General features: G+C 48.6%; 2 protein-coding genes and 1 long non-coding RNA gene across 4 annotated transcripts in view; 1 reads left to right on the top strand and 2 right to left on the bottom strand.

Moving 5' to 3' along the window:
- Positions 1 to 4860, bottom strand: part of FLII (FLII actin remodeling protein) — a 48069-nt gene extending 43209 nt beyond the window's left edge. Inside the window, exons 1-3 of the mRNA XM_083585578.1 lie at positions 4663 to 4860; positions 1602 to 1712; positions 700 to 771 (exon numbers count right to left, since the gene is read on the bottom strand). Of these exons, the coding sequence (XP_083441704.1) occupies positions 700 to 771; positions 1602 to 1712; positions 4663 to 4725 (246 nt within the window). The 5' untranslated portion in view covers positions 4726 to 4860. The remainder of the gene's footprint in view (positions 1 to 699; positions 772 to 1601; positions 1713 to 4662) is intronic.
- The window catches only part of LOC310749297, a 193288-nt gene extending 180285 nt beyond the window's left edge, over positions 1 to 13003 (bottom strand). Inside the window, exon 1 of the long non-coding RNA XR_014541537.1 lies at positions 12693 to 13003. This is a non-coding gene — a long non-coding RNA (uncharacterized lncRNA). The remainder of the gene's footprint in view (positions 1 to 12692) is intronic.
- Positions 4866 to 19782, top strand: MIEF2 (mitochondrial elongation factor 2). 2 transcript variants are annotated; one of them, XM_083585782.1, is made up of 5 exons: positions 4866 to 5194; positions 12198 to 12351; positions 14632 to 14803; positions 16768 to 18991; positions 19042 to 19782. In XM_083585782.1, exons 1-4 carry the CDS (start codon positions 5145 to 5147, stop codon positions 17823 to 17825), a joined length of 1434 nt encoding a protein of 477 aa, XP_083441908.1. In that variant the 5' UTR covers positions 4866 to 5144; the 3' UTR covers positions 17826 to 18991; positions 19042 to 19782. The 2 variants fall into 2 exon arrangements, with proteins under 2 accessions (XP_083441908.1, XP_083441909.1); XM_083585783.1 differs by lacking the exon at positions 4866 to 5194 and adding an exon at positions 5993 to 6243.
- Positions 19783 to 20594: the final 812 nt, after the last annotated feature.

The following is a 20594-nucleotide window of genomic DNA, read 5'->3' as shown; positions in this document are numbered from 1 at the left end:
AGTAACATGTGTCAGGGCCAGCGTCTCCTCCAGCGGGGAGAGAAGATGAGTCAGGGCTGACCACGCCTCCAACGGAGGGGAGGTCAGTTGCAGCTAGCCCCCCCGAAGGGGGAAGCAGTGACAGCAGCAGTGAAACGGTCAGGAGGAAAGCTGCTGGCTGGGCGCGCGCGCCAAGTTCAAATGTGCAGGCGCGCGGAACAGCAGGAGACCCGGATGGGGAACCAGCTCCTAAAGCCCGCCGGAGGGAGGGAGAAGGCTCAGGGGAATCAGCGGGAGAAGAGGCTAGAAAGGGCGAGACCCCAACGGACAGGCGGAACCAGAAGTGGAAAGAACAGAGGAAGAGGTGGAGTAAGGCGAGAGTCTTAAACTGGTGTATGGGGGGAGGAGACTCAGACGGAGCATCAGCGGTCTGAAAGTTGAGACGTAGAGCTGCACGCTGCGGCTCTGGAAGTGAAACTGAACTTCAATAAAGACTTTCGTATTTAACAACGAAGTGGCGTTGGTCCTTTGTGAGCTGGGACCTTGGGCAGCTCTGACAGCATATTATGTTTACTTCAGGATGCAAACTGGGCTCCGGAGCGGATCCCTTTCCTATCCAGAGGTACCACTGTACGAGGAGCAGGCCAGCTGCACTGTTCTGAGCTAGCAGGGCTTCTGAGCAACAAACACGAGGATTTCAAAAAGCATTCGGAACTTTACCCGGAGGCAAGGCAGGCCGGAGAGTTCTCCGTGGAGAGTGGTGAGGCTGTTGTGGCTCACAGAGAGATGCTCCTGTTTGGAAACAAAGAAAGAAAGCACAACAGGTGAGGTTTATCTAGTTGAGATTCCTGCATTGCAGGGGGGTGGACTAGATGACATTTGGGGTTCCCTCCCAACTCTACAATTTGCTGCAGTTGTTCAGCTGAAGAAATGACCCTACGCTGCCAATTCTCGTAGTAGACCAGTACGAAGTAAGCAGCACATAAGTGGCACACAAAACACCACCAAACCATTCTACTTCGTTTGCTCAAACTTACCTTTGTTGAGGAGCCTGGCTAAAGGAACTTGAAAGACTGAATCTTCCTTTTTGGACACAATTTGAACGAGGTTTTTTTGTTTGTGGCTTCTGTAATAGATCTTGTACCTTGTTCTCTCAATTTTTGGGAGATTTAGAATGGTTTGGTGGTGTTTTGTGTGCTGCAGTTGTCCAGCCGGCTATGCACCGACACAGAGACTGCATTCAAGCATTGTGTGAATTGTCAAAATAAAAATAAACGCCACGTAAGCAGAAGGCATGCACGATTCCCAGGTGGCGTTCCACTCAGACCCAGACCTGCTCTGCATTCGGCAAAGTCCCCCGTGTGGGGTCTCCATACCCTCATTCCTTGAGCAACGAAGCCTGAGCCCAAAGCATCGTCCTTCTAACCTTGCACATTTGGTGCACGTTTTCCCTTTCCTGAAACGCAAAGAGCAACCCACCCATTTCAGCTGCTCTCGCCTCCCCTCCCCTTTTCCTAGCTCTGCCTGGGTTCCCCCGCCCCTCTCGAGAAATTCCTAATGCTCCCAAGTCAGCAGAAAAGCCCCATCCATTCCTGATCTGCCGGCCAGGGCACGCTCCTCACCAGCTTTTGGAGGGAAGATAGTTCTTCGGGCAGGTAGCAGAGGCCGGTGCGGTTCAGCTTCAGCCATCGCAAGCTGGTCATCGACTTGACGTGCTCTGGAAAATAACCGCCCTGCAGGAAGAGGAGGAGGGGGAAAAACACAGGAGACAGAGACTTAGTTATGCTGTAGAACAGGAACTCTTCATCTCAAGGTTGTGGGTTCGAATCCCACGCTGGGCAAATATAAATCCCTGCATTGCAGGGGGTTGGACTAGATCAGGGGTCGGCAAACTATGGTCCGCGGGCCAGATAAGGCCCGAGGGGGTCGTTAAACTGCCCTCCCCCAGCCCTTGCCACCCGCTCGGTCAGTCCCCGCCGGTGGAAAAGTTTGCTGACCCCTGGATTAGATGTCTCTCCAACTCTACAATTCTATGATTCCCAGGGGGAGGTGAGCCTTCGATATGTCATTATATTTGTACAGTGGTACCTCGGGTTACATACGCTTCAGGTTACATACGCTTCAGGTTACATACGCTTCAGGTTACACAGTCCACTAAGCCAAAAATAGTGCTTCAGGTTAAGAACTTTGCTTCAGGATAAGAACAGAAATCGGGCTCCGGCGGCGCAGCGGCAGCAGCAGGAGGCCCCATTAGCTAAAGTGGTGCTTCAGGTTAAGACAGTTTCAGGTTAAGAATGGACCTCCAGAACAAATTAAGTACTTAACCCGAGGTACCACTGTATTTCCAGTTTGATTTGGTAAACCTCCCCTGGAAAGGCTAATGTTTGATGCAACCGGTCTGGGGAAATTAATGAGCAGACGCTTAGACTTGATTTCATAGAATCATAGAATCATAGAGTTGGAAGAGACCACAAGGGCCATCGAGTCCAACCCCCTGCCAAGCAGGAAACACCATCAGAGCACTCCTGACATATGATTGTCAAGCCTCTGCTTCGGAACTGAGTGAAGATGGCAGCTGCCAGCAACGAAAAGACCTTTGGATTGATTCGGCAGAAACACCAGCGTGTGAGGAGATGCTGCAGACTTATAGAGGGGAATCACAGACATAAAATCCACACAGAAACACATCATTGCTTGTTATAACTCGCTTTTGAGAACAACTCAGAGGCCGTGAAAGAAGGAAGGTTAACAACAGGAAGAATTAGAGAAACCATTGGAAATGACTATGAAAAGCATATGAGATATGAGATGTTCAGAACCCTCTGAACTTGAAGCATAGGAAGTCCTATTAAAAAAATTATAATCTGGCAGAATATTTGGATTATTTGATATGTATATGTATAATTTGGAATATTTAATGTACCGGAACGGGTTACTTCTGGGTTTCGGCGGTTGCGCACGCGGAGAAATGCTAAATCGCGCTTTGCGCATGTGAGGAGTGCCGAATCATAACCCGTGCATGCGCAGACACGCTGCTGCGGGTTGCGGATGTGCATCCCGCACGGATCACATTCGCAACCCAAGTGTCCACTGTATATACTTCTGTGATGTTGTTCACCTTTTCTCTAAACTATAAAATCCCAAACGCTGCAGCGTTTCCCCCTGGCGGAGTCGCTCCACACCCTTGCAAGCTTGCAACTAGATGGTAGGGACAGTGGTTTAGATACTGAGGAGGGGGTGACGGAGATCCAAATTCTTTCCAGCACAGATCACTTGCACACTCGCTGTTCACAGGTTAGTTAGATCACGGTTTATGAGCTGGGCCTGCGTGTCACTGCAAGAACATTCTCAGCCTCCAACCCTATCTCAAAGCGAAGAAACACACCCAAAAAACACAGCTCATTACCAAATATGACTCAAACGTTATTGCCAGCTCGAGGGCAGCCACAGAAAAGTCGGGAAAGACAAACAAAATTGCAAATAGAGAAATGGAAGATGGATGGATGGAGGGGAGACAGAAAGAGTGTTCTGCACCATTTATTTATTTTTAAATTAGCGTTCTGGCTGAAAAGCTTTTGAATCGTTTTGAATCTGCACAGGCCTTTATGACAGGCAATTATTTTTCCACAATGCTCTTCTGAATTGGTTTATTTTCCTCCTCTATCCCCTTTTCCCGGGGGTAGGACAGGGATTCTACTGTTTTTATCAATCTGCACCTGTTTCTGTCTGAAAGGCAGGGTACAACTTCTTTGAATGAAATGAACAGGAACGAGACCTCGCCAATTCACAACCATCCTTCTTAATCCATTCCCTGTTTAGGGAAGTTTTTAATGACTAATAATAATAATAATAATAATAACTTATTATTTGTACCCAGCCCATCTGGCTGGGCCTCCCTAGCCACTCTGGGCAGTTTCCAACAAATATTAAAAATACATTAAAATGTCACACATTAAGAACTTCCCTACACAGGGCTGCCTTCAGATGTCTTCTAAATGTCATGTAGTTGTTTATCTCTTTGACATCTGGTGGGAGGGCGTTCCACAGGGTGGGTGCCACTACCGAGAAGGCCCTCTGCCCAGTTCCCTGAAACCTCACTTCTCAGAGGGAGGGAACCGCCAGAAGGCCCTTGGAGCTGGACATAAGTGTCTGGGCTGAACAATGTGGGTAGAGATGCTCCTTCAGGTACACAGAACCGAGGCCGTTTAGGATACTATTATTATTATTATTATTATTATTGTCATTATTATTATCATCATCAGCATTATTATCATCATCAACATCATTATTATCATCATCTGCATCACGAATGTCCAATAATAGCACAGTCTCTTCTAGAACGTTACGACGACGAAGAACTCTGTGTGACTCAGGAAGCTGACCCGGCGAGAGCTGATTCTGCCGCAGCGCAAAAAAAAAGAACCTTACCAAGTGTGCTCCTCGCCCTCCGCCCCACCCCACGTACTGAGGACTAGGGCCTTAGTCCTGGACAGGAAAAGGCATTGCTTCAGGCTTCCACGCCCCGGCCAGGAGGGTGGGATGAGCGAAAGTCTAAAATTAGCAGCAGCCCAGCCAGGCCAGGCCGGCCTCCCTCCCTCCTTGCCTGCCTGCCTGCCTTCCGGCTCTCCCCGCCGGCCACGGAAGGCAGGCGATCCTCTCTTCCTCTCGCGGCCCAGGGCTTACCTTGAAGTCGTTCCCGCTGAGATCGACCCCCCGGATGAAGGGGAGCACCCCGGTGGCAGCCATGGCTCCTTTCCACGGGGGGCGGGAAGATCAGGGACAGCAGCAGCAGCACCAGCGACGCCTTGCTAGTCTCTAACTCCCCAACTCAGCGGCTTCTGCTCTCCCTCGGTGACACAGCCCTAAACAGGGAGGGGGAACAATTATTTTTTTTAGAAAGTGGGGAGGGGCAGTGGCCAAAGAAGGGCGTGGCCTTTGCGAGTTTGGAGAGGGCCCCGCCCCTTTTAACTCCTTCGCTGCCGGGCGCGCATTAGGGAGGGGGGTGCATTCGAGGTGGGGGGGGGATCCTCCTACGGCTACGCTTGGGTCACATCCGCGCCATGCATTTGACGCACTCTCGTTCCACTCCCCCCCCCGCAACTCTCCTTATAACCCTGGGAATTGTAGTTTGCGGGTGCTGATCTACAGTTCCCAGCATCCTTAACATGCCGCAGGATTCCCCACGATGTCAAAGTGTTTCGAGAGCTCTTGAAAGGTATGTTGTTGTTTTTAAACGCTCTAGTATAGCTGGCTACAGTTATTCCTTTCTGTAGACCCTCAAGGGCGCTGTCACGGTTTTCCTGAAATTCTGGGGGGGGGGGGAAGTCAGAGCGGGAGGAAACCTCTGTGCTCCTCTACATGTCGGTAACCACGTCAGGTGAGTACGGACTAGGAGAAAGGAGGACGTGTAAATGGTTGATATTCCACTACCACCACCCACCACAAACTCCACATTTTTTTTGTACTCCGCATTAATTAATTCGAAGTAACAAGCACATGACTTTGCTGGTGCGTGCCTAGGTGTTTGCAAGGACTCGGGACACGGGTCCATCATGACTCGCCCACCGTTATACCCAATTGCAATTCAATGTATTCCTATTGTGTTTTATGATTTTCCTGATACAGTTTTGTAAGTGAGCCGGAACTGGTCTGTGACCGTAATAATAATAATAATAATAATAATAATAATAATAATAATAATAATTCAAATCCACATCAAGACACGGCGCCACGAATTTGCTTTTTTCCTTGTTTGCGGTACTTTGCACCACTGGCATCTCCAGGCAGGATGGGGAGAGACGCCCCCTGCTGCGCACTCTTGAAAACCCGGGAAGCTGCTGCCAGTCCGTGTAGACAATACTGTGCTAGACGGATTGGTCTGCCTCGGCTGAAAGCACTTTCCTATGCTGCTATGCGCACATTGGACAGATTGGAAGAGGCGGAAGGGAGAGAAAGGACGAAAGCGACGCTGTCTCTTTAAGGCGGAGGAGGAGGAGGAGCCTCGCGGCACCTACGCAGCCTCAAAGAGGACAGGAAGCCGAGAAAGATACTCGGCGTTCTATGTCGGAACGTTGAGAGGCGAGCCGCGCGCTGCCATTGGTCGCTCGGCGGGGTGCTTGGCGTTCGGCTTCGGCCGACGTTCCATCGCTGGTGCTGAGCTCTTCCTGCGCGGTGGCGTCGGGGTGCTGGGTGCCCGCTGCTCCAGCAGCAGCGACCTCTCCGCTCTGCCCGCTCCCCCGGGTCCGCTTCCAGGTGCAGGGACAGGTAAGTTGCAACTGAGCTACTACCTCCACGGAGCAGCCTCGGTTCCAAAGGTGGAACCGTCGGAAGAACGAAGGAATCTTATTTTTGTTACGTTTTAGGGGGAGGGGGAAATTTTGCTTCATTTTTAACCTCTAAGAGGGGCGGACATTCAGCTTTCGGGGGAGAAGGTGAACCGTCTTAGTTATTTAAATAATTTGGAGCCCCGTGGCAGCAGCACCGTGAACGCTTAATACGTTTCTTGTAGTAAGATCGGGAAACGACCCTTCCTCCCCCCAAAAAAATGGATTTAGAGGACCTTTAGATCCCCTTTCTGAATGGTTAGAAGAGAAGGCCTTAATTAAGGAGAAAGGGATGAATCAATACAGTAATGGAGTTGGAAGGGACCCGAGGGTCATCTAGTCCAACCCCCTCAGCACGATCCCATGGCACTTTTTTAATAGTGAAGCAATTGCAGCATCCCTCAAGATGCCACAGGACTGTCTCTCTGTAGACCAGGGATAGGAAGCTGTGGTCCTCTGGACGTTTATGAAGTGCCAACTCCCATCAGACGGAGGCAGCGTAGCCCAGTGGTCAGGGATGGTGGCAGCTGGAGTCCAGAAGGTCAAAAGTTTCCAGTCCCTCTTTAGACCAACACAAACAGCCATTTGTAGTTTGGTTGTGGGTTGATTGCGACCACCTTGCCTTGGCCGCTGCTGTTGATCCACAAGCAGGTTGATCTGTGATAAGCTTGTGCACACCATACATTTAAAGCACCTGGGAATCCTGGGAACTGTAGTTTGTTAGTGATGCTGAGGTTGCAACTTAGTGAGGGGCAAACTACAACTCCCAGGATTCTGAGGTGGGGATGTGGTTTAAGTGTTTGGTGTGCAGTTTCTCCCCAGGGGTTGGTTGTCCGGTTGGCAACTGTCTGTCTCGGTAGACAATGGAGAAGTGTGCCATTGTGGGTGAAGTCAAACCAGTGGAGAGCTGTGGCTGTAGAGACTTATGTTGTAGAGACATGTTTTGTTGCAGCTGGGGAAGATGAAGGTGTCTTGCTCTATTGCTGGTTGGGTGGGGCTATTTCTGCATTTCTGCCATAGGTGCTGGGGGGTTGGGGGCAGGAGGAGCTGAATGCCTGAGGCCTGGGTCTCTTGCATCAGGCCCCAGATTGTGAGACCTTTATTTAAACTTTTGTTACTGGATGTGCTGTTGAGACCACATCCACCCGCCATCTTAATATGATACCCAGAGGCAACTATGCATCTAAGTGAGCATATTTTTGTTTGTTTTTATTTTGTAAATTTTGTAAATTTAAAATATTTTTAATTTTTTAATTTATATTATTATTATATTATATTATATTATATTGTATTATATTATATTATAGTTATTCTATACCTTATCTTCTCCACACTGTTTTCAGATAAATTTTACTTCTGTTCTTACTCTAAAGCTACTTGCATATTAACATATTTGCAATAAGTTTTTAAACAGCTCACAAACATTTTCCAGTCCTTCTTAAACTCCGCCTATTTCGTTGTTTGTTTGTTAAGAAAAACCTTGAAGCCATTTGCAAAGAGAATAAAATGATAACATTATCGGTAAAAACACACAAAGACAACTCTAATCATTGCTATACTAAAAGCAGAACTAAGACATGCACCAACATTCTACACTGCTAATGTTTTTAGCAAGCGCCAGAGTACGGCGAAGGCTTGTTGTCAATAGGCAGGGAGTCCTACTAGCACCCTGTTAACCAGGCTTCTGCCCTCCAGATGTTTTTGGCCTACAACTCCCATGATCCCTGGCTAGCAGGACCAGTGGTCACAGATGATGGGAATTGTAGTCTCAAAACATCTGGAGGGCCGAGGTTTGAGGAAGCCTGCTGTTAACAGATTGCAGTAAGGCGATATTGCAGGTAAACTGGTCTCAAGTTGTTAAGAACTTTATATATGAATACTAATACCCTGAACTTTGCTCTGTAGCAAATTGGCAATGAGTGCAGATCTCTGAGCACAGGTGTTGCGTGCCGACAGGGCCTCATTCCTGTCCAGCATTCTGTACTCACTGCAGCTTCTGGATCATATGCAAGTGTATGTAGATCACATCTCTGCAGCACCCACTTTGCAGGCAAAAGTTCATGGGTTCAGTCCTCATGCAGCCTAGGCGTAGGGTTGCCATATTTCAAAAAGTGAGAATCCAGACACAAAAGTTCTTGAGCTGTTTGGTTATTTGGGGGGGGGCGGCGGCGGCAGCAGCAACGTTGTTGAGCTTCCTTTTGCAAAATCTCAAACAGCTGACTTTTCCAGCTATTTTTAAGGATATTCAACAAAAAGTCAACATAGGTTGCCATTCGCCTGGGCTTTTCCAGACATTTTACTGATTTTTGGAAATTCTGCCCGGATATTATTCACAACGGACGAATCCTGGACGTATGGCAGCCGTAGTCTAGGGAGAGGGAGTATACTCTGAAGGCCAGATAGCTACAACCTTTCCAACTACGGTGGTACCTTGGTTCTCAAAAGCCTTGGTACTCAAACAACTTGGAACTCAAACACTGCAGAGCCATAAGTAAGTTTTCTGGTTTGTGAACTTTTTTCGGAAGCCGAACATGCTCCGTTTGGAGTGCCACACTTCCGTTTGAAGTGTTATGCTGAGATCTGTCTGATTTTGGTATTTATTTTGTGTTTTTGTTTTTGAGGCTGTGTGTGTGTGTGTGACTGTGATTGGTTGATTATGTGACTGCAGTGCATTGTTGCTTTCATTTTATGGATCGATTGTCTCGTTAGATAGTAAAATTCATGTTAAACTGCTGTTTTCGGGGTTGCATTTAAAAGTCTGGAACGGATTAATCCGTTTTACATGACTTTCGATGGGAAAGCGTGCCTTGATTTTGGAACACTTTGTTTTTGGAACGTACTTCTGGAACGGATTAAGTTTGAGAACCAAGGTATCACTGTATACCTCACTGTTTGGCCCTACGTGGAGTTGCTGAGGAACGAACCTGGGACCTTCTGCATTCAAAGCACCTGTGCTCTACTACTGATCCTGGCCACCCCCACCCCATGTGGTTTGGTGAAAAAGAAAAGGCACTCTGCACATGCTTAGAAATCCCCTCTTCTCATGGCAGCAGAACTGCTTTAAAGGTCTGGGACAAATCTAGGAGGTTGAGCTCTGCCCCTGATCATATCCTGCCTGTGTGGCTGGGACTGGTTAGATGCGTTCCCTTGCAACCACTTTTGGACTCTGGTGCCCAGAATAGAAAAGACTGTCCTGGGAGAAGGGAAACTGGCAGGAAGATATTGTTACACGCCTTCAAAATAGCAGCCGGAAATCTGACTCCTCTGTAGCCCTGGGGAATTATTATTATTATTATTCTCAAACCAGGCAATGAGTTGTCCTTGGAAGTGTTTGTTTGGCAGTGTGGCTGAGGAGGTTTTTTCCCAGTGGATTTTCAGTAGCTTCATGTGTCAGGGGTGGCAAAATAAGGCCACGCCCCTGCTAATATTATATATACAGTGGTACCTTGGTTTACGAACTTAATCCGTTCTGGAAGCCCGTTCTTAAACCAAAGCGTTCTTAAACCAAGGTGTGCTTTCCCATAGCAGCGGAGGACTCAATTTACAAATGGAACACACCCGACAGGAAGTGAACACACACACACACACTCTTCCCTTTTTTAAAAGACCCCAGTGTGTGTACAACATTAGGAGCACATTTTAAGGCGCATAATAATAAAAAACAAAAAACATAAAAAATCATAAAAATTGACTATTATTATTATTTATTAGATTTATATACCATCCTTCATCAATGGTAAAAACACAAATGAATAGCTAAAGCAGAAGCAACAAAACAATACGCCCCTTTCACAAACACATTTAAAAGGCTGTAGAATATAATAAAGCTGCCCTAACAGCCCCCTTTCCCACTTTAACTATTTATTTAGTGGCCAGAGGCCTGGTTATAGAGGAATGTTTTTGCCTGGCGCCTGAGAGTTAGGAGTTTCATTCTCTACCAACTGAGCTGTCCCAGCTGTTATTTTGAAGTCATTTGCTGCCCAAATTGCAGGTGGTTGTGAAGGCGTCTAGCAAAATCAGCTTGGGGTCTGGGTGGACCAGACCCCCAAGTTGGGTGGTTAGCCATTCCGCCACACCAACATTTGGTACCAGGTAACCTGGGACGTGGGTGGCACTGTGGGTTAAACCACAGAGCCTGGGACTTGCCGATCAGAAGGTCAGCGGTTCGAATCCCCGTGACAGGGTGAGCTCCCGTTGCTCGGTCCCTGCTCCTGCCCACCTAGCAGTTCGAAAGCACGTCAAAGTGCAAGTAGATAAATGGGTACCACTCCGGCGGGAAGGTAAACGGCGTTTCTGTTCGCTGCTCTGGTTTGCCAGAAGCAGCTTAGTCATGCTGGCCGCATGACCCGGAAGCTGTACGCCGGCTCCCTCGGCCAATAAAACGAGATGAGTGTCGCAACCCCAGAGTCGTCCGCGACTGGACCTAATGGTCAGGGGTCCCTTTACCTTTTAACCTCCTCCAAATTCAATGGGAGCTGCTTGTAGGTCAATACGCCTGCAGTCAAGCAGTAAAAATGGTCCAGAAAAGTGTTTTTTAAAATATTATTAATTGTTAAACCAGTTTATTGACCGTTTCACAGCGTAAAGCCCTAGAAACTGTGTAGGAGATGAAAGCAGAGTAGAACGCAATGACCCTCCAGTCTGAGTATGTTGTTTGCTTTTTGTTCCCATGGCAATGCTGTGGCTGTTAAGTCGTATGTTGGGAGTTGTGACTCATGATGAATGCCAGTTGAGTGTTTTTGGGCGAGGAACAGAGGAAGAAGTTGGCAATGTCAGAGCTAGCGAGCCACTGAGGTTTTGTGGGGTTCAGCAACACGACACCCTACAGCCAAACCTGCCCAACACCAACACCTAAGAACGACTAGCAGCCCCCTTTCTTAACAAGACAGGTTCCCCCCCTTTTTATAATGTTTTTTACTGTAACTTTCCAACCTACGATGAAATAAATACAATACATAAAAACGAAAAACAAAACAGCAATGTATTTTTAATCTGTTGGAAGCTGCCCAGAGTGGCTGGGGAAACCCAGCCAGATGGGTTGGGTACAAATAATAAATTATTATTATTTTTAACAACAACAAAGAAAAGAAAGAGAAAATAAATTAAGAAAGCTCTCTCCCAAAGGTAGATCTTGTCTCATACAGAAAGAGGTTGACTCTCCCAGCTAGGGTTGCCATATTTTGGCAAAATTCCTTAGAAGTAGCTCAAAAACTTCAATTTCTTTTGAGATTTTGCAGAAAAAGCTCAACAACTTTGGCCAAAAAAAACCCCCCAACAACTTTGCGGGGGGAGGCTGGGGAGCTGTGGGTAGGCACTGTTTCCCTGCATTCCTGCCAGCATCACAGGCAGAGGGGGAGCCGTGCCACGGGGCCAGCAGTCGTCCCCCTCCCCCGCATTCTTTCCTACCCAGCTTTGGGGGTGCTGCGGACGGGATGGGAGCAATATTGTAAAAGCCCATTCTTGTAAGGTCATGAATTTAAGCTGCACTTTAAATTTTCACGGTTGGAATTTGGAAAAAAAAGAAAGGTGCGGCTTATATTCGGGCCGATACAGTATGCGGCGCCTAGTTAGAAGTGCAGTGGACGCTCGGGTTGCGAACGTGATCCATGCGGGATGCATGTTCACAACCCGCAGCGGCACCTCTGCACACGCGCAGGTGGTGATTCGGTGCTTCTGTGCATGCGCAAAGCGTGATTTAGCGCTTCTGCGCATTTGCGACCGCCAAAAGCTGGAAGTAACCCGTTCCGGTACTTCCGGGTTTCGGCTGTCCGTAACCGGAAAAAAACGCAACCTGAAGTGTCTGTAACCTGAGGTATGACTGTATCAGTTCTGCAGGTTGAAGTGGGAAGCTTATAACTGAAACCTCTCAAACTTGATTACTTTCCATCCAACAAGGTTAACAATGGCGGACTACGGCCACAAGCAGGGGAAGAGGCGGGATGAGAGCAACCTGGGCAGCGTGTTGGACTTCCTGTTGGCCAATGCCAGGTTGGTCCTGGGCGTCAGCGGAGCGGCTGTGCTGGCGATCGCGACACTTGCTGTGAAGAGGGTGAGGCCGCCTTGTTCTTCCTTTGTGTAGCTGCTGCTAACATGCTTTAAATGTGCGATGAGGAATTACTGTTGGGTAGTCGTCCTTTTATATGGGCAACCATCTTTATGATGTTTTAATTTTATTAAGGGGATCATAGTCTGTGTCTGGATCAGGGGTGTTCATAGAATCATAGAGTTGGAAGAGACCACAAGGGCCATCGAGTCCAACCCCCTGCCAAGCAGGAAACACCATCAGAGCACTCCTGACATATGGTTGTCAAGCCTCTGCTTAAAGACCTCCAAAGAAGGAGACTCCACCACACTCCTTGGCAGCAAATTCCACTGTCGAACAGCTCTTACTGTCAGGAAGTTCTTCCTAATGTTTAGGTGGAATCTTCTTTCTTGTAGTTTGGATCCATTGCTCCGTGTCCGCTTCTCTGGAGCAGCAGAAAACAACCTTTCTCCCTCCTCTATGTGACATCCTTTTATATATTTGAACATGGCTATCATATCACCCTTTAACCTCCTCTTCTCCAGGCTAAACATGCCCAGCTCCCTTAGCCGTTCCTCATAAGGCATCGTTTCCAGGCCTTTGACCATTTTGGTTGCCCTCCTCTGGACACGTTCCAGTTTGTCAGTGTCCTTCTTGAACTGTGGTGCCCAGAACTGGACACATTTGTTTGGGAGGAGGCGGCTAGGTCTTGAGTCTCAGTAATATTTGGTCAAATTTTCAAAAAATTCACATGTACACTCCAATACATAATATTTTTTTTCTTTCGTTTTGTCGACTTCCCACCCCATTTCCCACGGGGTTTTCAATCCCCGCCCCTTGCCTCCTATCTTCTCTTTCTTATTCCATAATAAGAATACAATAATCTCTAATTCCTTCTGTTGCTCACAGTTCAAATCCTGCTTGCAAATTCATACTATAGGACAGTGGTACCTCTAGTTGCGTTCACCTCCGGTTACGTATCCTTCGGAATACGTACATGGCAAACCTAGAAGTATTTTTCCGGGTTTCACCTTGTGCGCATGCGCAGAAGCGCTAAACTGCGTCGTGCGCATGCGCAGGAGTGGCACCTCCGGTTGCGAATTCCTTGGGATGCGGCCAGACCTCCGGAATGGATCCCATTCACAACCGGAGGTACCACTGTATTTATTTAATTAACTGACCAAGCCCAAAAAAAGTGTGTGTGTTTTTGTTTTTAAAGAAGGGGTAGTGGATCTGTAGTTTAAAGTTCTTGAGTCTTTCTCTTTGGGCCCAGATCTACTACCCCTTCTTTTGAAAACCCCATTTTCTCCCCTTGCATGGTGGTTGGGTGTACGGCAAATTGCAGTGCCGGGTGGACCTCGGTCACTGTCCACCTTAATTTGCCCAAAGGTTAAATCTGTGTTATGGGCTTGTACCCCAATTCTTCTAAATTATTAGCAATAATAATAATAATAATAATTTTTATTTATACCCTGCCCTCCCCGGCCAGAGCTGGGCTCAGGGCGGCTAAAACCAGTAAAATTACAGTAAAATCATAATAGGTAAAAAAAACCCAATTTAAAATACAGGTTAAAATGCAATTTAAAATGCAGCCTCATTTAAAAAGTAGCCCATAGATCAAGACCATAAGGGGAGGGAAACATAAGGGTCAGACTGAGTCCAAACCAAAGGCCAGGTGGAACAGCTCCGTCTTGTAGGCCCTGCGGAAAGATGTCAAGTCCCGCAGGGCCCTAGTCTCTTGTGACAGAGCGTTCCACCAAGTTGGGGCCAGTGCTGAAAAGCCCCCAGCCCTAGTTGAGACCAATCTAACCACCTTGCGACTTGGGACCTCCAAAATGTTGTCATTTGTGGACCTTAAGGTCCTCCGTGGGACATACCAGGAGAGGCGGTCCCGTACGTACGAGGGTCCAAGGCCACATAGGGCTTTAAAGGTCAAAACCAGCACCTTAAACCTGACCTTGTACACTACCAGGAGCCAGTGCAGCTGGTATGCCCCTGGCATAACCGGTTCAAGACATTTTGGCACCTGACATGGATCCCAAAATGGTGCTCCTCTCCCTGCCAGGGAAGAAGGGTTGAGCGAGGATCTACATCAAGAACAGGTAGGGAAAGAAAGATCTACACTGGGATCAGCTGCCCCAGTAGAACCTGCCGCCTGAAGCAGTTGCCTCACCTTGCCTCATGCTTGGAGCCTGGATTTGTATTTGGGGTTCACACTCAGGTGTCCCTGCGGCAGAGCAGAACTGGGCCTAAAAAAAGCAGAGGAGCTCATGCTAACAGTTTTGTTGGGTGTTTGTTCTTACGCAGCTCATCGACCGGGCCACCAGCCCGCCGAACGATGAAGATGACATCAAAGCCAAGCAGAAGTCCTTGGAGGACAGCTGGCAGGAGCTGAGCTTGATCAAGACGGTGCCCAAAGTGCGGCAGGAAGACCTTGAGGAGCCACTGCTGTCTCCAGTCGTGGGTGGGACCACGCAAGGTCAGGAGAGACATGGTGCAGGCGGGTTCTGTTTCCTAAGGGCGAACTGTACTTCTGTGCCCAATAATAATAACAACTTATTATTTATACTCCGCCCATCTGGCTGGGTTTCCCCAAGTGCTCTGGGCGGCTTCTAACGGAAGATTAAAAATACATTAAAACATCAGTCATTAAAAACTACCCTGAACAGGGCTGCCTTCAGATGTCTTCTAAACGTCAGATAGTTATTTATTTCCTTGACATCTGGTGGAAGGGCGTTCCACAGGGCGGGTGCCGCTACCAAGAAGGCCCTCTGTCTGGTTCCTTGTAACTTCGCTTCTTGCAGGGAGGGAACCACCAGAAGGCCCTCAGTGTCTAGGTTGAGTGATGAGAGTGAAGACGCTCCTTCAGGTACCGTATTTTTCGCTCTATAGGACGCACTTTTTCCCCTCCAAAAATGAAGGGGAAATGTGTGTGTGTCCTATAGAGCGAACGCAGGCTCCTTGGCTTCAGCGTTAGCAACGCGAAGCCTCCAAAGCGCAGAGGGAACTCCCGCTGCGCTCTGGGGGCTTCAAGCAGCTATCCGCAAGCCTTCGGAGCGCAGCAGGAGTTCCCGCTGCACTCCAAAGCCTTGTGGATAGCCACCTGAAGCCTGGAGAGCAATAGGGATCGGTGCACACCGATCCCTCTTGCTCTCCAGGCTTTGCTTCGCTGGAGAGGCGCTACACAGTTTTCCCTTTCTGCGCAGTGCCCCTTCAGCGAAGCGGGAGGAGAAATGGAAGGGGCTCCGTTTCTCCTGCCGCTTCGCTGAAGGGGCGCTGAGCAGAGAGGGGGAGAATTCCCCCCCCCCCTGTTCTCCCCCTCCTATGATCTGCTGCGTCCTATAGAGCGAAAAATACGGTATACTGGGCCGAGGCCGTTTAGGGCTTTCAAGGTTTTGAATTGTGCTTGGAAACGTACTGGGAGCCAATGTAGGTCTTTCAAGACCGGTGTTATATGGTCTCGGCAGCCACTCCCAGTCACCAGTCTAGCTGCAGCATTCTGGATCTCCCGTTTTATCTTCACAACACCCCTGCGAGGTCGGCTAGGCTGAGAGAGAGCGAGCAACTGGGTCCTGACACTTCGCCAAGCCTGTGAAGATTGTGTCCCTGCTAATTTGCAGCTTTGAACTTGTGATTTACTGCCATCTCACTCTGTGATGGAAGTCCAGGTGGTGGTGGTCCCTCCCAGATTCATCATTGACCCTGGAGACACAAGTGATGTTAGTAACTAGGCCCAGTTTGGTTTCAGTGCCAGCTACAGCCATTCCGGGCTAGGGAGATCCTGGCCACAGTGACCCATGCGTTGGTGAACCTTCAGCCTAGATTACTGTAATGGGCTCCATGTGGGTCTGCTTGATGCTGCTCAGGAACTTACAGCTAGCGCAGAACACAGTGGCTAGGCCTCTGACTGTAGCGGGCTCCTACACCCATTTTGCACTGGGTGGCGCTGTGGGTTAAACCACAGAGCCTAGGACTTGCCGATAGGAAGGTCAGTGGTTCGAATCCCCGCGGCGGGGTGAGCTCCCATTGCTCTGTCCCTGCTCCTGCCAACCTAGCAGTTCGAAAGCACGTCAAAGCACAAGTAGATAAATAGGTACCACTCCGGCGGGAAGGTAAATGGCGTTTCCGTGCGCTGCTCTGGTTCGCCAGAAGCGGCTTAGTCATGCTGGCCACATGACCTGGAAGATGTACGCCGGCTCCCTCAGCCGATAAAGCGAGATGAGCACCGCAACCCCAGAGTTGGTCACGACTGGACCTAGTGGGTCAGGGGTCCCTTTACCTTTACTGAGCTAAATATAAGGAAGGTGCTTGCATTGCGACACTCTGCCATAAGCATCTTGGGACCTCTGCTGCCAGGGATTTCTGGAGGTCCCCAGGTTGGTGAAGCCTGTCCAATACTCTTAGCCCAGCCACCTGAAACGTTTGTTCTCTCCTCCTTTGCAGACCCCGAAAGCGGTGTCCTGCCCTCTGAGGCCCCCCTGGTGGAACCGAGGGCTCGGCTGTGCCTGACGCTTCAAGAGAAGTTTCTCTCCTACTACAGGGACCATTTCTCAGTCTCTGAGGAGGAAAAGGCTCTGGGGAAGCAGCTGGCAGGGGACATCTGCGGAGAGCTGCAGAAATTCCTGAAAAACAAGTACCCAGAGCTGCCTTTTGGACACGCCTTCCTCAGCGGCTACCTTTGCGACGACCTCATCAGCAGTGACCGCCTTGAGGTGGCCTTCATGCTTCCGTTGATGCTGGAACCCAACCTTTGGCTCCTGATCCCCGGTGAACAAACCGTTGTGAATGACCCTTGTTTCGGGATGGTCAGGCGGACTGGCCTGGAGTATTTCCCGCGCGGAAGCAGCCCGTGGGACAGGTTCGTGGTGGGTGGGTACCTCTCGTCCAACGCCATCAACAAGACCCTCCATAACATGTTGGTGGCCTCTATTAATTGGCCGGTGATTGGCAGCAGCCTGGAGTGTGTCATCAGGCCTGTGATGGATCCCAAAGAGCTTAAGTTGGAAGTCCAGCACGCCCAGATCCGCCTGGACATAAACCTCTGCCCCATGGTAGAAGTGGGGGATAAAATCCTTCTTCCTCCATCCTTTGTAATACCGGTGGAGAACCTCTGGCAGCGGAGCTTTTACGTGGCCGAGGTCTCGGCACTTAAAGACCTGGATGCCAGAGATGATGGCGTCCGGCAGGGTTGCCTCACCATCTTGATGGTCGTCTTCGAAAACCATCCCTTCTGGAGCAAGCTGGGCAGCAGTCACTTGACTCACGCCATCCTACTCCTGAGCGAAACTGAAACTGATTGGTCAGAGGCAGCGTTAGCAGACAGGTGCCAGCAGGTGCTGGAGGAGCTGGTCCGGTACCTGGAGATAGGATCCCTCCCTTGCTTCTTCGACAGCAGGATAAACCTTCTCAGCCACCTGGCCTTGGAGGAAATCGAAGAGATCGGCTACACTTTGTACGAGGCTTTAGCGGATCCAGATCTGGCAGCCGGACTCTGCTTATGAACAGGCGACTCAGTGGCGAAAACTGCACTCGTCTCCTTTGGGGGTCAGATGGCTTGGGAGCAGCTCTCCCATCGATGCAGTTCTTTGCACCCTAATGGAATGGAAGTATTCTCAAAGTAAAATAGGGCCTGGATTGAAAAATGGGAACCTTTCCCTGTGTCCTAGATATTTCTGAAATCTAGGGCCAGTAGTGTTACTTTCCAGTGGTTGCATCCCATGATACTCTGTAAGATTGCTGAACCAGGGTGGAAGGGGGTCTTTGCCTCCTCCTAGCTGGTTTATCCATCCCTACGTAATTGGAGCATCGTGAAACGGACCTATAGGGGCCCAGTATCCTAGCAGCACCCCAAATGTGAGGCTCCATTATCTGTAATTTGTATCTATTGGGGCAAGTCTGCTTTATTGCACTATGTGGAAGTCCTGGAAGAGATGTCTGGGGTGGGTGGAGATTTCATTAGGCTGTTGCTGAATCAGTGAGGATCTCACCTTTGGTGCTAAAGCAGCTGCTTTTCCCCATCACCACGCAGGTAGCAGAAAGTCCCCACCTGTGATTTCCAGGCCTTTGCTTAGAATGAGCACCCGAAGGAATTGAGTCTCACTATCTGCAAATGGTTGTGGCTATGTTCTTTGTGTCACAGTGTGACTCAATCACCGTTGTTTTCACTCTTTATTTTTTGCCACCTGCTATTTAAAAATAAAGTGATTCCCCCCCCCCCATTGGCCTTTCCTGCTCAGAGCACAGCCCCAAACTGAAATAGTGGGGCTCCCTTCTCTACCTCATGGGGCGCAAAACTACACAACTTTGTCCCCCCCACCTGTTAGATATACTTGATGCCAGCGCTAGAAATTTAATCAAGTGCCAAAGGGCGGTTGGGGTGTGGGGAGAGAGGTCTCTAAATCTTGGGTATTCTTAAACTCTCTACTTGGGTAAACTGGAAGGTGCAATCGTCTCAGCCGTATCTGTTCATTTATTGAGGTCTGGATTCCCATTGTAACGCCAACTTGAAGTGTTCCTGCTGAGGCTAACCTGTATCCAAATCAAGAGTTTGCAATTTGTAGGTGTGTAACTCTGTATGCCTTGCTTAGTTCTGCATTTGCTGAAACGTAGAGAGGTCCTTGCTGCTGAGAGACACAACTATAGTCATGGGTTTGGACACGGGACAAGGGTTCAAGAGAGCTTGTGTGCACTTCGGCTTTTCTGAACTAGCAAGTCTAGTTTAGTGAGCCCCTCGAGGATTTGTGACTGTTCCCTGAGCATAAACCATAAACCATCATAGTCTGCAGTATTTTTTTAAAGGTGTACATTCCCTGTAGAATGCAAAAGAGAAAGGTACCCACCAGCCGTATTGGCTGTAACTGGGAGTACCAACAGTTCATACCTTTCTCTCAAGACTTAACTTTTCAGGATTGTGTTTCTCTAAAGATCCTTGCCTATACTCTGACGTATAGAAAACCACAATTAAGTCTTGCAAAAAGCCATATACGGAAGAGTGCTATTCCTTTCCCCCTCTGCTCCTACTCTTAACTGGAACTCATGATCCTATGCAGTGGATTTGCACAGAAACTAACTGCAGCTGGGGCAGAGAAGCTGTGGCCCTGGAGAATTTGTTGGGATTCTAACTCCCACTGGCCCTGACTATGGGCTATGCTTGCTGGGGCTCATGACAGTTGGAATTCAACATCATTTGGGAGGGCAAAGGTTCCCTTGTTCCAGGTCTGAATGTACAGAGTGATTCTTCACAAGCAGAAGTTGCCCTGCTCTTCCCTTACGATTTTCCTGTGATTAAAATTTTTATGTGAAGCTCCAGCCTTTCTGGCTAGAAGGAACAACCGCAACTAACTTAAGGAAACTTTGCTGCTAAAATGCGTTTATATAGTGGCAATATTAATCGGAAATGTGCAAGGGCTTGAGCTGATGTCACAAATGAAATAAAGAATGAATGATTATGGGCAAAAACTGCTGTATAGTGAGCTTTTTGCGAGCGAAACACAGCTTAAATTCATCCCTGGAAGTTGCACAGGAGGCTGATAATAGGAATTTATTGCTGAAATCTTGCTGATCTGATCGTAAGATGCGAATTGCTTTTATAGTAAGCAGCCTGCAAAATTTGAATAAGGAAAAGTGAATGCTGTTTTTTTAGCAATGTGTGAGAAACATTTTCCCATATGCTCTAGGTAACAATAAAGGCAAAGGCTATATGCAAAAATTCTGTATCCTATTCACAGTATATTTTAAGCCTGATTCAATTCCTGGAGCTTTGCAGAAATGTTTTTGACCACACCTTGCAAGAGGAAGAACACACAAACTCCACAAAACCAGGCTGTGCCAGCACTATGATGTCACATGTTAGTTTCAACACTTCAACATACTTAGCATTCCACCACTGGAGAACAATGGAGGGGAGGGCAGAGCTTGCATCGCTGGCTAATCTGCAGGCCCTGCTCTCTTGAAGCAAAAGGGAAGGAAGCAAGCAAGCTTCACAGCCCAAAAGGGAAAGAGAGAAAAGGGGGGGCTTTGCACTTTCAGAGTGGTGAGGAAAGGCTTGAAAGTAAGCAGGCAGCGTTTTAATAGAGACACAGAAGCTAGTCCCGGTGGTTCCCCCCATAGCTATGTGCCTGCCTCTTCCTTCCCTGGAGAGGTGGCGAGTTCTACACCATCTTTCAATGTGCACTCTGTGATACACTGGCTGTTGGTTGTAAGACGAGGCACAATACCAACATCACACACCACGTCTTAAGCTAAATTATATATAGAGAAAGAGAGACCCC

The sequence above is a fragment of the Podarcis filfolensis genome (assembly GCF_964270895.1).
Source record: "Podarcis filfolensis genome assembly, chromosome: 14".
NCBI lineage: Eukaryota > Metazoa > Chordata > Lepidosauria > Squamata > Lacertidae > Podarcis > Podarcis filfolensis.
The sequence above is the reverse complement of the archived record's forward strand: the minus strand, read 5'-3'. Positions and strand labels throughout refer to the sequence as shown.